At 55.5% G+C, this 13485-nt stretch overlaps 3 protein-coding genes across 3 annotated transcripts; all 3 read left to right on the top strand.

The window, feature by feature from the left end:
• Window positions 1-10: 10 nt before the first annotated feature.
• BDY24DRAFT_392804 (uncharacterized protein) lies at window positions 11-2168 on the top strand. Its single transcript, XM_076640971.1, has 6 exons — window positions 11-122; window positions 225-299; window positions 363-425; window positions 491-724; window positions 805-1416; window positions 1490-2168. Exons 1-6 carry the CDS (start codon window positions 27-29, stop codon window positions 2078-2080), a joined length of 1671 nt encoding a protein of 556 aa, XP_076495566.1. The 5' UTR covers window positions 11-26; the 3' UTR covers window positions 2081-2168.
• Window positions 2169-2250: 82 nt separating this feature from the next.
• Window positions 2251-4199, top strand: BDY24DRAFT_392801 (synaptobrevin family protein). The gene is made up of 7 exons (XM_076640970.1): window positions 2251-2311; window positions 2774-2783; window positions 2865-2939; window positions 3089-3195; window positions 3405-3467; window positions 3558-3587; window positions 3683-4199. Coding segments are annotated over exons 1-7 (318 nt in total). The 5' UTR covers window positions 2251-2309; the 3' UTR covers window positions 3714-4199.
• A 139-nt stretch (window positions 4200-4338) lies between these two features.
• On the top strand, window positions 4339-13451 carry POL2 (DNA polymerase epsilon catalytic subunit). The gene is made up of 16 exons (XM_076640969.1): window positions 4339-4935; window positions 5086-5211; window positions 5306-5401; window positions 5495-5819; window positions 5956-6260; window positions 6401-6606; window positions 6725-6835; window positions 6916-7096; window positions 7263-7448; window positions 7551-9181; window positions 9304-9418; window positions 9536-10276; window positions 10354-11860; window positions 11947-12740; window positions 12837-13003; window positions 13080-13451. Exons 1-16 carry the CDS (start codon window positions 4576-4578, stop codon window positions 13102-13104), a joined length of 6876 nt encoding a protein of 2291 aa, XP_076495564.1. The 5' UTR covers window positions 4339-4575; the 3' UTR covers window positions 13105-13451.
• The last annotated feature ends 34 nt before the right edge of the window (window positions 13452-13485 follow it).

The raw sequence follows: 13485 nt of genomic DNA, 5'->3' as shown, positions 1-13485 counted from the left end.
CTCCCTTCGACGTCCACCCTCTCAACATGTCGAAGAAGTCCCAAGCCAACCCTCCTCCTCCCAAATCGGATTTATTCGATGCTCTGAGTCGTCACTCGTCCGACGATGATCCTTGGAAGCAGGTGAGTACTGTGGAAGGGAGAGAGGAGGTGGAGGAGGAGAAGCTGGGAGGAAGGACCGAGAGCTGAATGCTTCCTTCCCCCTTTCCTTTCTTCTCTTCTCAGTCCGTTCTCTCCACCTTTGGAGCTTTTCTCGAGAGGATGGATTCTGATAAGAAGGGCATCATGCAAAGGGAGAAGGTCAGTCGAAAGGACGAACGAAGGAAGGAAGAGGTTGAGCTCGGAGCTGACCCCTCCCCCCAGTCAATGGCAGACAAGCTCAAGAGTCTTTCGAAAGAGAATTCGGATCTCAAGAAAAGAGTCAAGGTGAGCTTTTGAGTCTTTGTCCTATCGCATGCAAGAGAGGGCTGACCTTTCTCCCCTGCAAACAGACGCTCGAGGCTGGAGCCAGTGCCCCGTTCGACCCTCTCAACTTCGCCTTCCGACCTCCCTCCGCTTCCTCCACTTCTAACACCAACTCTTCTCTGAAGACCTCGTCCCTCTTCAAACCCTCCTTCCTCAACACCAGTTCGGTTGGGCTCTTCGGGAGAGGCAGGAGCAGGAAGACGTCCAGCAGCGTTCAGTCAGTCGAAGACGTTCATTCGAGGATAGGGAACCCCTTCAGTGTGAGTTTGCCCAGTAGGATCGAACGTGAGCGAGACGAGCAGATGCTTATCTCTTGCTCCTGAATTCGCTCGCCCTTCAGATGAACGCTCAAACTCCCTTGAAGAAGCTCAATCCCGTCCCTCCTCCCTCGAACCTCAGAGGATCCACTCTCGCAATCCTCCCCGTCGAAATCCTCGAGCACATCCTCCGCTTCCTGTTCCTCGAGTTCCACAACCACGATCGACTCAACGCTCTCGCAGGTCTCGCCAATCCAGATCCCATCCTCTTCCCTCAGCCTTGGAATCCCGTCTCCCTCCTACGCGTCAATCGACTCTTCCGAGAGCTCAGCTTCCCGCTCTTCTACTCCCAAGTCGCCATCGACAGCGCTCGACCAGGATCGCTCACCCTCCTCGAGATGAACTTTATAGCCGCCTCCTCCTCTACCGAGCCGTTCTCCTCCATCGACGACTTCAGCTTCCCCGGATCAGATGACAACGACGAAGGGGAGATGGGCTCGACTGGAATGGGAGAGAGGTACGAGAGGGCGTTGGAGTCGATGGGGATCAAGGCGAAGAAGCGGTCGGAGGAGAAGGCGAAGCCGGTGTTCAAACCTTCCGTTCGAAGACTCGTCCTCTTCATCAGGGAGGAGAGGGCGGCGGGCTCAGCTCGAACGACGTCGTCTGCCTTCTACTCGTCGCTTCAGTCGCTGGAGGTTAGTTTTTTTCGCACAATCGCAGATACCTGAGTCTCATCTGACCCATTGCTCTTCTCTTTGCTTGATCTAGGAGCACCTGGCCGACAAGTACGCCTTCCTTCGACCCTCGGACGCTCCCCGTCGCGGTCCCCTCCTCGAGATCATCATCTCGACCCAATCCTGGCTTCTCCCTTCCCTCGACGTCACAGCTCCTACCCTCACCTTCATCCCTCGAGACGTCTCCACCCAGTCCGAATGGTACTCCTCCTCCCTGTTCTCGATGGCGGAACGAGCCTCGAAACCCTCAGCCCAGCAGATCCGTCGAAACGCAAAGGAGAAGCTCGCCACCCTCAACATCCGTCTCCCTTTGGCTCTCGGAGGAGCATCCCAGGCTCGAGATCTCGATCAACTCAAGAACAACTTCCACAAACTCACCTACGTTCGACACCTTCGCCTCGATTTCCCCTTCGCTCTTCTCGGTCAGGGAGAAACCCTCTCGGCTCTCGAAGGAATCCTCAAATCTCCGTCCCTCCTTTCGGCGCGTCACTTCTTCGATGGGATCAGGACGAAGGTGTCGTTGGGTGTGATGAGTGAGACGGAGGCTGTTGCGTTGAGGAAGAGGGTGGAGGAGTTGGGAGTGGGAGAGGTGGTTGAGATCGAGGTCGACGTGATTCGAGTTTAGCTGCTTTTTGGTTCTTTTGCATCTCGTTTTCTTTCTAGCTTGGACATGTTCTCCCTTTTACGATTTTTCATGATCTGGTTTCTCGACGCGTCTTTCTAGTCACGAAAAAATATAATTGAACCATTCGTCACCGAAAGGAGAGGACGCCTCCTTCCACCTCCCTCCTTCAACCTCAAACCACGACCTTCTCCTCCCTCCCAACCCTTCTCAAGCTCCCACCCCTACCAACATGTGCGTACCCACACTATGCCTCGACGACATCCAGGGTTGGATGCTATAGAGGAACAGGAGGAGGGGAGGAAGAAGGAGAGAAGACACCGTCGTCCTCCTCGACCTTCGCACAGCGTTCAGACGTCGACGCTCTCTCTACAAGGACGAGGATACTCTGCCATCTCGTCTAGTAGATAGAGAGGACGCTCGTCGAGTTTCTTTCTCTTTGGTCTTGCTTCAAACCTGGATGAGATGCAGAGGAGGGAGGAAGGACGGGAAGGTCGTCGAGCTCATCCCCTTCCGCGGTCGATGCTGGGACGACGACGAGGCCTCTCCAACCTCTCCCTCTCTTCTCTATTCCTCAGAGACGATCTCTACAATCCCATCGCAACCCTACATCCCAACTTTCGCACTCTCTTTCGCCTCTTTCTCGCGTTGAAACGACCGAGCTGACTTCCCTTCCCTCCCTTCGCTTCCCATCAGGTCTGAGCCCGTTCGTCCCTTCTCTCTTTCCTTCTCTTCTCCCGTTCCTCTCCCGAACTGACCTCGTATCTATCATCCCTTCTCCTCTTAGTACGACCCTTATATCCCTCAGGGAGGATCCTCCTCCAACCCTACTGGGGCTGCTCGTCCAGGAGGAAACGCCAAGGTCCGTGTTCTCTCTGTCCTCCCTCCCCCTTCCCTCCCTTCCCATCGCCTTCTTCGTCCCCGTCGCTGTTCTTCCCTTCTTCCATGAGCATATATAGGCGTGCTGACCTTTCTTCTTTTCGACTCAACGGGGAAAACCGAACCGAACAGACTGCCGCCATCCAGAAACAGATCGACGAGACTCAGGATGTGATGAGGGAGAATATCCAGAGAGTCGCAGAGAGGGGAGAGAGGTTGGATGCTTTGCAGGATAAGACGTACGTAACCCACTTCCTTGTACCTATTCGCCTATCCATGTTTAGAGAAGTTGGGATTCGTAGGGACGGAGGGAGCGGGATGGGAGGCAGGGAAGGGAAGGGTTCAGCTCGAACTCAGGGGGAGATGGATGGGCCGAGGTTCGACGCCTGCGACGACGAGAGCGAGAGGAGCTGACTTTCATTCGTTGGGTTGGGTTGGACTGCATCAGCGATAACTTGGCCGTCTCAGCACAAGGGTTCAGGCGAGGGGCGAACAGGGTTAGGAAGGCCATGTGAGTTTCATCGGCTCCTTCGCTCCTTCGCTTTCGTCCTGCGAAGAAGACGAAGCTGATTCGTCTGTGATGGGTTGTATGGGAAACTAGGTGGTGGAAGGATACGAAGATGAAGATCATGTGAGTTCGGTTGAGGGTTGGAGTCGAGGAGGGAGTTGGGCTGATGAAGGAAAGGCGAAGCTCACCTCGTTTTCCCCTTCGTTTCTCTTCGACAGTATCGCTGTTGGAATTGCTATTTTGCTGTGAGTGTCGACCCTCTCTGCAACTCCCTTCACTCTCGACTGACCTCTCGACCCTGATTCGTTCTTCTCAGCGTCATCATCATCGGTGCGTCTCCTCTCCCCTTCCTTCCCTCCCTCCTTTCAACCCAAGTTCACTCTGCTCCCTTCTCCCTCTCCTCCAGTCCCGATCGTCAAGGCCGTCCAGAAGTAAACCTCGCTCCGCCCTTGCTCGATTTTTTCCTTACGTCTCGCTCGCTCGGCGTCCTTTTGTTCCCATTCACGTTCATCCGGCCTCTCGTTTCTACCTCCCACGTCCAACGACTCTTGCTTTGCGTTCCCTCTCTTCTTAAACCCTTACTTTCCCTCACTTGACGTTCTCCTCGTTGTCCACGTTCGATCGCTTCTTGTAGAGGAGGAAGGAACGCGGGTCTCGGTTTCGTTTTGCTTTTCCCTTTTCTCTTCTTTTCTTGAACGAACTTTTTGATTGATGGAACGAGGATTCTTCCTTTTCTGGCTCAGTCTGACTCTACTGCAAGATTCTCTCCATCGAGACACGCAAGAAAGGAACCAATCGATTGAGCTCCAGTTTCTCGTTTGACGCGTCGCGTGGAGGGCTCAAATGGGTCTCTCGAGAAACAACCTCATTTCCCTTCCTCCCCTTTCGCCTTCTTCTTCTTCCCTCCAACCTTCCACCGCCCCACTCCCCAACCTATACCCTTCTCCTCTTTTCGCTCTTCTCGCTCTTCCTGGCCGGTCCACCCAACCCCAAGATCTATATCGATCAATCAAACCGCCATCAAAGAAAGCGAAACGAAACGAACGAACGGTCGACCTCCCTCTCCTTCCTCTCCTCTCCTCCCTCCCTCCTCAACCCTTAATCAACTCTCATGCCCCCTCGTAATCCCATCTTCGGCTTAACCTCAGGTGGTCGTGGAGGCGGTCGCGGAGGAGGACGCGGTCGAGGAGGAGGAGGAGGATCCAACACTCGATTCACGGGAGGAAGGGGAGGAGGAGGAGGTCGAGGGTCTTGGAGAGGTCGTGGTGGTAGCGGAGGCAAGCCGGGAGCTGGAAAGGACGTCAATTCTGCTCCCGAACGAGCCGATGACGGGAGTGCTCAGGAAGAAAAGTTCGAGGAAGTGAGGGTTCGGGATGAGATTGATGAGAAGTTGGGCTTCTGGAGGTGGGAAGGAGGAGCGACGGGAGGGGAGAAGGACGAGAGGGAAGGGTGGTTGGTTAATATGCATCAGGTTAGTAGAAGTATTAATTGCTTGGAGTTTGGTTAGGGTTCGATGGGTTTTGGGGGTTGGGAGAGTAGGAGGAGGAGGAGGGAAGGAGAGGCGCGTCGAGCTGACCTTTGTTTCGTTTCGTTTCGTTTCGTTTTGCATTCGTTTCGTTAGACTCTCATGAAGGACGACACCATCCCTGGAGGGAAAGCAGCCATCGATCTTTACTTTATCCAAGACGACGGAGGCATGTTCAAGACGACGGTGCCGTTCGAACCTTACTTCTACGTGGGATGCAAGGTGAGCTTCGATTCCTCCTTCCCTTCCTCGACGCTTCAGTTTGAACGAGAGCTGATCGCGCCTTCGTTTTGTTCGAATGATGACGACGAGCTAGCTCGGAACCGAAACGATCGTAGAGGAGTGGTTGATGAAGAAGTACGAAGGACTGGTGACCAAGGTGGTGAGGGTGAAGAAGGAGGATCTCAAGCTCGTGAGTCTCCCGTCGCTCCCTCTCTCTCTTCGTCTCGCCCCAGTCATCTCACACCTCTCTTCCTTTTCGCCTTCCTTCGCTCCACTCTCACAGCCCAACCATCTCATGGGCTACCGACCCACCTTCCTTCAACTCTCCTTCCACAACACCGCCGACCTCTTCTCCGTCCGACGAGAAATCGTCCCTCTCGCTCTTGGGAACAGAGCCAAACTCGACGCCGTGGACGCCTACGCCGAGGTCGTGGAGGCTACGATGGTCGGGGTGGAGATGGAGGACGATGGGTTCGGTGGTGGAGGAGGAGAGAGTTGGGCTGCTGGGGAAGGGAAGAAGAAAGGGAGGGAGCTGGAACCGAGCGAGTGTCTGAACGATGTGAGGGAGTACGACATCAACTATTATCTGCGAGTTGCGATTGACCAGGGTGAGTTTGAAATTTTGTTCTTCCTTCTGTTCTCTCGGTCTTCATCGCCCTTCGTCGCTCCGTCGCTGACCCTCCCCTCTCTCCCTCCTCCTTTCCTCCCTCCCCTCCCCGCCCTCCTTTCCTCTCCGCCTCCCAGATATCCGAGTGGGACTCTGGTACACCGTCTCAGCCCTCCAAGGAGTCATCTCCCTCGCTACCATCCCCACCCGAGTCAAACGAGCCGAACCCGTCGTCATGGCCTTCGACATCGAAACGTCCAAGGCTCCGCTCAAGTTCCCAGATCAACAGGTCGATCAGATCATGATGATCTCGTACATGATCGACGGGCAAGGGTACCTCATCACCAACAGGGAGATCGTGTCGGAGGACATCGAGGATTTCGAGTACACGCCGAAACCGGAGTATGAAGGGCCGTTCACGATCTTCAACGAGGAGGATGAGGTGAGTGATGGTGTCTAGAGTTTCAGATTATAGAGGATCGGGAGTTGAGGCAGGAAGGAAGGAAGGACGATGGAGGAAGGACCGGCGAACGAAACTTCAAACTGACGCGTCTCCCATCCTTCCTTCACCGTCTCTCTCAGCCCGCTCTGATCCGTCGCTGGTTCGAACACATCCGAGACGTCAAACCTACCGTCATCGCCACCTTCAACGGAGACGGCTTCGACTTCCCCTTCGTTGAGGCTCGAGCCAACATCCACGGCATCAGCATGTTCAACGAGATCGGATTCGCTAGGGACGCAGAGGACGAGTTCAAGAGTCGAAGCTGTGTGCATATGGATTGCTTCAGGTGGGTCTGGAACTCTCGTTGCTTCTGTTGAGGTTTGGGTTGGATGGGCAGAGGGAGAGGAGAAGCGAGAAACGAAAACTGACACGTCGACTCTTCTTCCTCCGATCTCACGCAATAGATGGGTGAAACGTGACTCCTACCTCCCTCAAGGAAGTCAAGGTCTCAAAGCTGTTACGACCTACAAGCTCGGTTACCAGCCTATCGAACTCGATCCAGAGTTGATGACTCCGTTCGTTCTCTCCCTCTCTCTCCTTCCCTCTCGTCTCTCGCTCGAGCTGACTCCTTCTTCCTCTTTTTCGTTTCGTTCAGCTACGCCATCGAGAAGCCTCAAATCCTCGCTCAGTACTCGGTCTCGGACGCTGTGGCGACCTACTACCTCTACATGACCTACGTCCATCCGTTCGTCTTCTCGCTCTGCAACATCATCCCTCTCAACCCGGACGAGGTGCTCAGGAAGGGAACGGGGACGTTGTGTGAGACGTTGTTGATGGTGAGTCTGCTTCTTCGAGTTTCTTTCTTTATCGTTGAGGGATCGATGAGGAGGCTGAGGGGTGGGACGAGGAAGAAGGAGGAGGAGGAACGACGCGTCGATTTCGAGTCTTCGTTTCACGAGCTCGAACTGATTCTTTTCTCGCTCGGTCTTTTCGCGATAACAGGTGGAGGCTCACAAGGGAGAGATCATCATGCCGAACCGATACGAGGAGCCTCACGGAAACACCCACGAAGGACATCTCCTCGCCTCGGAAACCTACGTCGGAGGTCACGTCGAAGCTCTCGAGGCTGGAGTCTTCAGGAGCGACATCAAGACCCACTTCAAGGTCGAACCTACGGCTCTCCAGCAGGTGAGCTACTTCTTCCTGCTCGACCAGAAGCCGAAGTCGAGAGTGGAGAGAAAACGAGGAAACGACGAGAACTGACGCGTCTCTCCTTTTCTTCCTTCGAAGCTCATCGACGATCTCGACGCCGCTCTCGAGTTCTCCATCACCCAGGAGGGTCATCTCAAGCTCGAGGACATCGAGAACTACGACGAGGTCAAGGGTCTCATCCAAAAGGCTCTCGAGGATCTCCGAGACACTCCCTCTCGACTCGACAACCCTCTCATCTACCATCTCGACGTTGCCGCCATGTACCCCAACATCATGTTGTCGAATCGACTCCAACCCGACTCGATCGTCGACGAAGCCATGTGTGCCACCTGCGACTACAACCGACCCAACAAGACGTGCGATCGTCGGATGGAGTGGGCGTGGAGAGGAGAGTACTTCCCAGCGAAGCGAGACGAGTTCAACATGGTCAAGAACGCCCTCGAACAGGAAGCCTTCCCTCCCAAGTGGCCCAAGGGACCTCAACGTCGGTTCGTCGATCTTACCCAGACGGAACAGTCGGCTCTCCTTCACAAGCGACTCGGAGACTACTCGAGGAAGGTCTACCGGAAGACCCACGAAACCAAGATCGTCGTCAAGGAAGCCATCGTCTGCCAGAGGGAGAACCCGTTCTACATCGACACCGTTCGAGCGTTCAGGGATCGTCGATACGAGTACAAGGGACTTCACAAGACGTGGAAGAAGAGTCTCGAGAAGGCGGATTCGATCGCAGAGGTCTCGGAGGCCAAAGGAATGGTGGTCATCTACGATTCCCTCCAGCTCGCCCACAAGGTCATCCTCAACTCCTTCTACGGATACGTCATGAGGAAGGGAGCTCGTTGGTACTCGATGGAGATGGCTGGAATCACCTGCCTCACCGGAGCGACGATCATCCAGATGGCTCGTCAACTCGTCGAACAGATCGGACGTCCTCTCGAGCTCGACACCGACGGAATCTGGTGCATGCTTCCCGGAGCGTTCCCGGAGGACTTCACCTTCAAGGTCGTCGGAGGGAAGAAGTTCGGAGTCTCGTACCCTTGCACGATGCTCAACCACCTCGTCTACGCCAAGTTCACCAACCACCAGTACCACGATCTCGTCGACAAGGAACGAGGACGCTACGAGGTCCACTCGGAGAACTCGATCTTCTTCGAACTCGACGGTCCCTACAAGGCCATGATCCTTCCGTCGTCCAAGGAGGAGGACAAGCTGCTCAAGAAACGATACGCCGTCTTCAACCACGACAACTCGCTCGCCGAACTCAAGGGATTCGAGATCAAACGACGAGGAGAACTCCAGCTCATTAAGATCTTCCAGGCTCAGATCTTCGAAAAGTTCCTCCTCGGGACGACGACCGAGGAGTGCTACGCCGCCGTCGCGAAGGTCGCCGATCAGTGGTTGGACGTCCTCCAGAGCAAAGCTTCGAGCTTGGGAGACGACGAACTCGTCGAGCTCATCGCCGAGAACAGGAGCATGTCGAAGACGCTCGCAGAGTACGGAGCTCAGAAGTCGACGTCCATCAGTACGGCCAGGAGGCTAGCAGAGTTCCTCGGAGACGGGATGACCAAGGACAAGGGACTGGCGTGCAAGTTCATCATCTCTGCGAAGCCCTACGGAGCGCCAGTGACGGAACGAGCAGTCCCTGTGGCGATCTTCGACGCTGAGCCGACGGTGAAGAGGCATTTCTTGAGGAAGTGGCTGAAGGATAACAGGTGAGCCTCCTTCTCGTTCGTTCGAATCGAGGGGTCGTAGGGGGGATCGGGTCGAGGGACAGCGATTTCGAGGACGCGTCGAGCTCGACTGACGTCGTTTCTTTCTTTCTTCGCTCGTTCAGTCTCACCGATTTCGACCTTCGATCGATCCTCGACTGGGGATACTACACCGAACGTCTCGGATCCGTCATCCAGAAGCTCATCACCATCCCGGCTGCTCTTCAGAAGGTTGCCAACGTGAGTCTTCATTTCTCTTCTTCTCTTCGTCGCGTCCCTCTCTTCTCGTCCGACGCGGTTTCTTCTCTTTCTAACGCGATTTTCTCTTCTTTCGACCCCTCGGCTTACTCCTCTTAGCCCGTCCCTCGAGTCCGACACCCAGACTGGCTTCACAAACGAGTCGCGACGAAGGAGGACAAGTTCCAGCAGCACAAGATCACCGACATGTTCGCCAAGATGCGAGCCGACGCTCCAGACACTCCCGACCTCGAGGACTACGGAAAGAACCGAGACAACCCAGCTCAGAGGCAGCTCGCCAAGATCTTCAAGAAGAAGTCGTCGTCCAAGGGGAACGGACGAGAAGTCGTCGAGGAAGTCGTCGAGTCGCTCCCGGATCCGTTCGTCGACTACCGAGGATGGATTCGAGTCTCCAAAGTCAAGTGGAGGAAGCAGAGGGAGCAGAAGCTGAGGGACAGGGCCAACGGAGGTCGAGTCACGTCGCAGGCGGAGAAGGGAACGATCTCGTCCATCTTCCGGCAACGAACGCTCGGACTCAGCACCCTCACCTGGGAAGTCGTTCAGATCTCGCCCTCGTCGAGACCGGGAGTGTTCAACCTTTGGCTCTCCATCGACAACGTCTTCCAGAAGGTCAAGCTCAGGGTCCCGAGGCAGTTCTACCTCAACCTCCGGTCGATCCCAAAGAAGAAGCCTTTCCTCCCAGACTACAAGACCGAATCGCTCGTTCGGACGCTCCCGAGGAACCATCCCTGCCACAACCTCTTCCGGATCACCGTCGACGAGGACAAGTACATCGAGGGAGAGTCCCACTTCTCGAATCTCATCAACAACCCGAACGTCGATGGAGTTTACGAGTTGCAGGTGAGTTTTCGAGACGCGTCTTCCCCGTTCGAGCTCGACTGACTCCTCTCCTTCTCCTCTCTCCCCTCTTCTCTCAGGTCCCTCTCGTCGTCCGAGCTCTCCTCTCCCTCGGAACGACGTGCGCTCTCGACAAGGCCGTCACAGGAGGTCTCAATCGAGGACTCGATCAGGGATTCGATCTCACCGACCTCGAACGACCAGGACCTACTCTCTCGAAGAGACCCTACCTCAACGCCGGAGACGGCATTCGATACATCTACCTCTACCACTCCAGTCAAGAGTCTCGTCAGCTCCTCGGTCTCTTCTCCCCAGGAAACCCAGCGAGAGTCTGCTCCATCGACGGACGAGCGGCTCCTCGAATCGAGAGACTCCCCGAGTTCTACCAGGAGCGGATCTCCAAACTCCCTCCCAACCACTCCAAGGACGGAGTCTTCGACTACCCTCCCACCCTCGATTTCGTCATCACCACCCACACGACGGAAGCAGCCGGATACAAGGCCATCAACAGGGAACTCCAATCTCTCGCCAACCAGAAGACTCAGCCGACGATGCTCGTCATCTTCTCGTCCCAACCTCAGCAGTACTTCGGTCAACGAGCGTCGGCGACGAACGACTTCCCCGTCATGATGCACCAGTCCAGCAAGGAGGCGTCCCTACCCATCATGTGGTTGCAACACACCACTCGTCGAATGGTCGCCGCCTACCTCTCCCTCTCCCTTCGAATCAAGGGCCAGATGGAAGTCGCTCGACATCACGACGTCCCCGTCGGAAACCTCGAAGCAGACGCTCCTCTCTTCCTCGCCGACATCGACTTCGCTCGTCGTCTCCAAACCCACGACGTCGTCCTTTGGTGGTCGCCAGGAATGAGACCCGACCTCGGAGGAATGGAGGACGATGCGAACGCTCCTCAGGCCATCGACGAGCTCGCCAGTCCAGAGTTCTCGAATCCGGGATGCTACTCGAACGTCACCTTCCGAATCGCCGTCCAGGATCTCGCTATCGACGCAGTCCTTCAGTCAGCGATGGTCAACGAGATGGAAGGAAGCGGAACGGGCTCGATGGCCTTCGATTCGGCCTCGCACAACCTCGACGACTACGCCAAAGGAACCGCTCACGCGTCGCTCACCCTCGGAGACGCCGTCCTCTCGACCCAGACGTTCTCGATCCTCAAGTCGATGGTCAAGTCCTGGTACCTCGACAAGGCTCGAATGTCGGAGAACTCGGGAGTCGCCGATATGCTCGTCAACAACTTCTGGAGGTGGATCAGCTCGAGCTCGTCGATGATGTTCGATCCAGGTCTTCATCGATTCCTTCACGGTCTCATGAAGAAGACCTTCATCCAACTCCTCGCCGAGTTCAAGAGACTCGGGTCGTCGGTCGTCTACGCGGACTTCAACCAGATCATCCTCCTCACGTCCAAACCCTCGGTCGCCAACACCGTCGCTTATGCAAAGTACCTCCTCACCGCCGCCAACTCCCACGAGCTCTTCCGACATCTCTCGTTCGAGATCGTCAACTTCTGGGAGCTCCTGCTCTGGATGGACGTTCAGAACCACGGAGGGATTCCCGTCTTGCCTGAGGATTGTGAGTTCTCGTTCTCTCTCGTCTTCGACGCGTCGAGTTTCGAAGCTGACCTTCCTCTCTCTCTCTTCTTTCTTCCTCTCTCTCAGCCGGAGAGGACATCGTCGTCGGTCAACACATCATCGATCTCGATTGGAACGTTCGATCCTTCCTCCCAGCAGGACTCCAACACGACTTCGAGATCGTCGTCAGCAGCTTCATCGATCAGATGTACCGAGCGAAACGACAAGCCAACGACAACGACCGAGAACCTCTTCGAGCGATCCAGACGTCGACCCAGAGCACAGGACCCACTCCCGACCCAGCCAAGGAGAAGGAAGCCGGACTCGGAAACCAAATCATCCACAGGAAGCTCACTCGGAAGATGCTCCAGCTCGTCCAATCCATCCTCCTCCAGCAGAAACAAGCTCCCACCCATCCCGAGATCGCAGCTCACCTCGCCTTCCCCACCCTCCCAGGAACCTACCTCCGTCCAACGAACCCAGCCCTCGAATTCGTCAAGACCGTCTGCCACGTCTTCGGACTCGCTCGAGAACTCGCCGTCGAGGTTCAGATCCTCAAGCGAAACCTCCTCGATCTCGTCGGCATCAAGGAGTTCGCCGACCTCGCCATCTTCAAGAACCCTTGCGAGGTGCTCAAGCTTCCGAGCGTGATCTGCACCCAGTGCCAGTCTTCGAGGGATCTGGATCTGTGTAGGGATCCGGAGAGGTTGCCTCAGTTGGTCGAGCAGGAGGACGAGGACGGGGAGACGCAGTGGATCTTGACGCCGGCGAGGAACAACGCCTGGCTCTGCCCTGAGGGTCATTTGTTGGATGCGACGGCGATCGAGATCAGGTTGGTGGATTACGTGCAGAGGTTGACGTTGCAGTATCAGCTTCAGGATGTGAGTCGTCGTCGTTTCTCTCGTCTCTTCTTTCTCTTCTTCGTCGACGCGTTGCTGACTCTCTCCCTTTCTCCTCTCTCTTTTTCTTCTTCGCAGCTCATCTGTGGGAAGTGCAAGCAGATTCGGGATTCGAACCTCACCGCTACCTGTCGATGCGGAGGAGCCTTCCTCGCTACCGTCGGAAAGATCGATCTCGGACGGAAACTCGCTCTCATCGTCTCGGTCGCAGAGTACCACAAACTGCCTCTCCTCGGCGAGTACGCGTGAGTCTTCAGCTCTTCCTGCTTCTCCCAGCTCTCGAGAGTACGACGACTGACCTTTTCGTCTTCTGCTCTTCAGCTCCAACGTCCTCGCTCACTGGTGATCTCGTCTCGTCTCGGTCGTCGTCGCGTCTCGTTTCGTTCCTTCCTTTTTTTTCTTCGTTTTCGTCTCTCATCTCGTCTCTTTGCATTTTTCAATCTCCCTCGGCTTTTCATCTTTCACTCTTCATACATCATAGCATAGAATCCATACGTCCTCTGCACCTGCATCTCTCTCCCCTTTCACTCTCCTTTCTCTCTCTCTCCCTTCTCGTCGCATTTTGGGTCTCTTCACTTTATGTTCCTTCTCGCTTTGTCTCTTCATCGTTCTTTCGTTGTACCGCTCGTCTTGCCCTTTCTCTCTCTGTCTCTCTGCCTTTGCTTATCATATCCCTCTCTCTCTCTCTTCTCATCCACTCTCGGTCTCTCGAAAAAAGGGAAGAACG

Source organism: Mrakia frigida (genome assembly GCF_051309035.1).
Source record: "Mrakia frigida strain ATCC 22029 unplaced genomic scaffold BDY24scaffold_20, whole genome shotgun sequence".
Taxonomy (NCBI): Eukaryota; Fungi; Basidiomycota; class Tremellomycetes; order Cystofilobasidiales; family Mrakiaceae; genus Mrakia; species Mrakia frigida.
The sequence above is the reverse complement of the archived record's forward strand: the minus strand, read 5'-3'. Positions and strand labels throughout refer to the sequence as shown.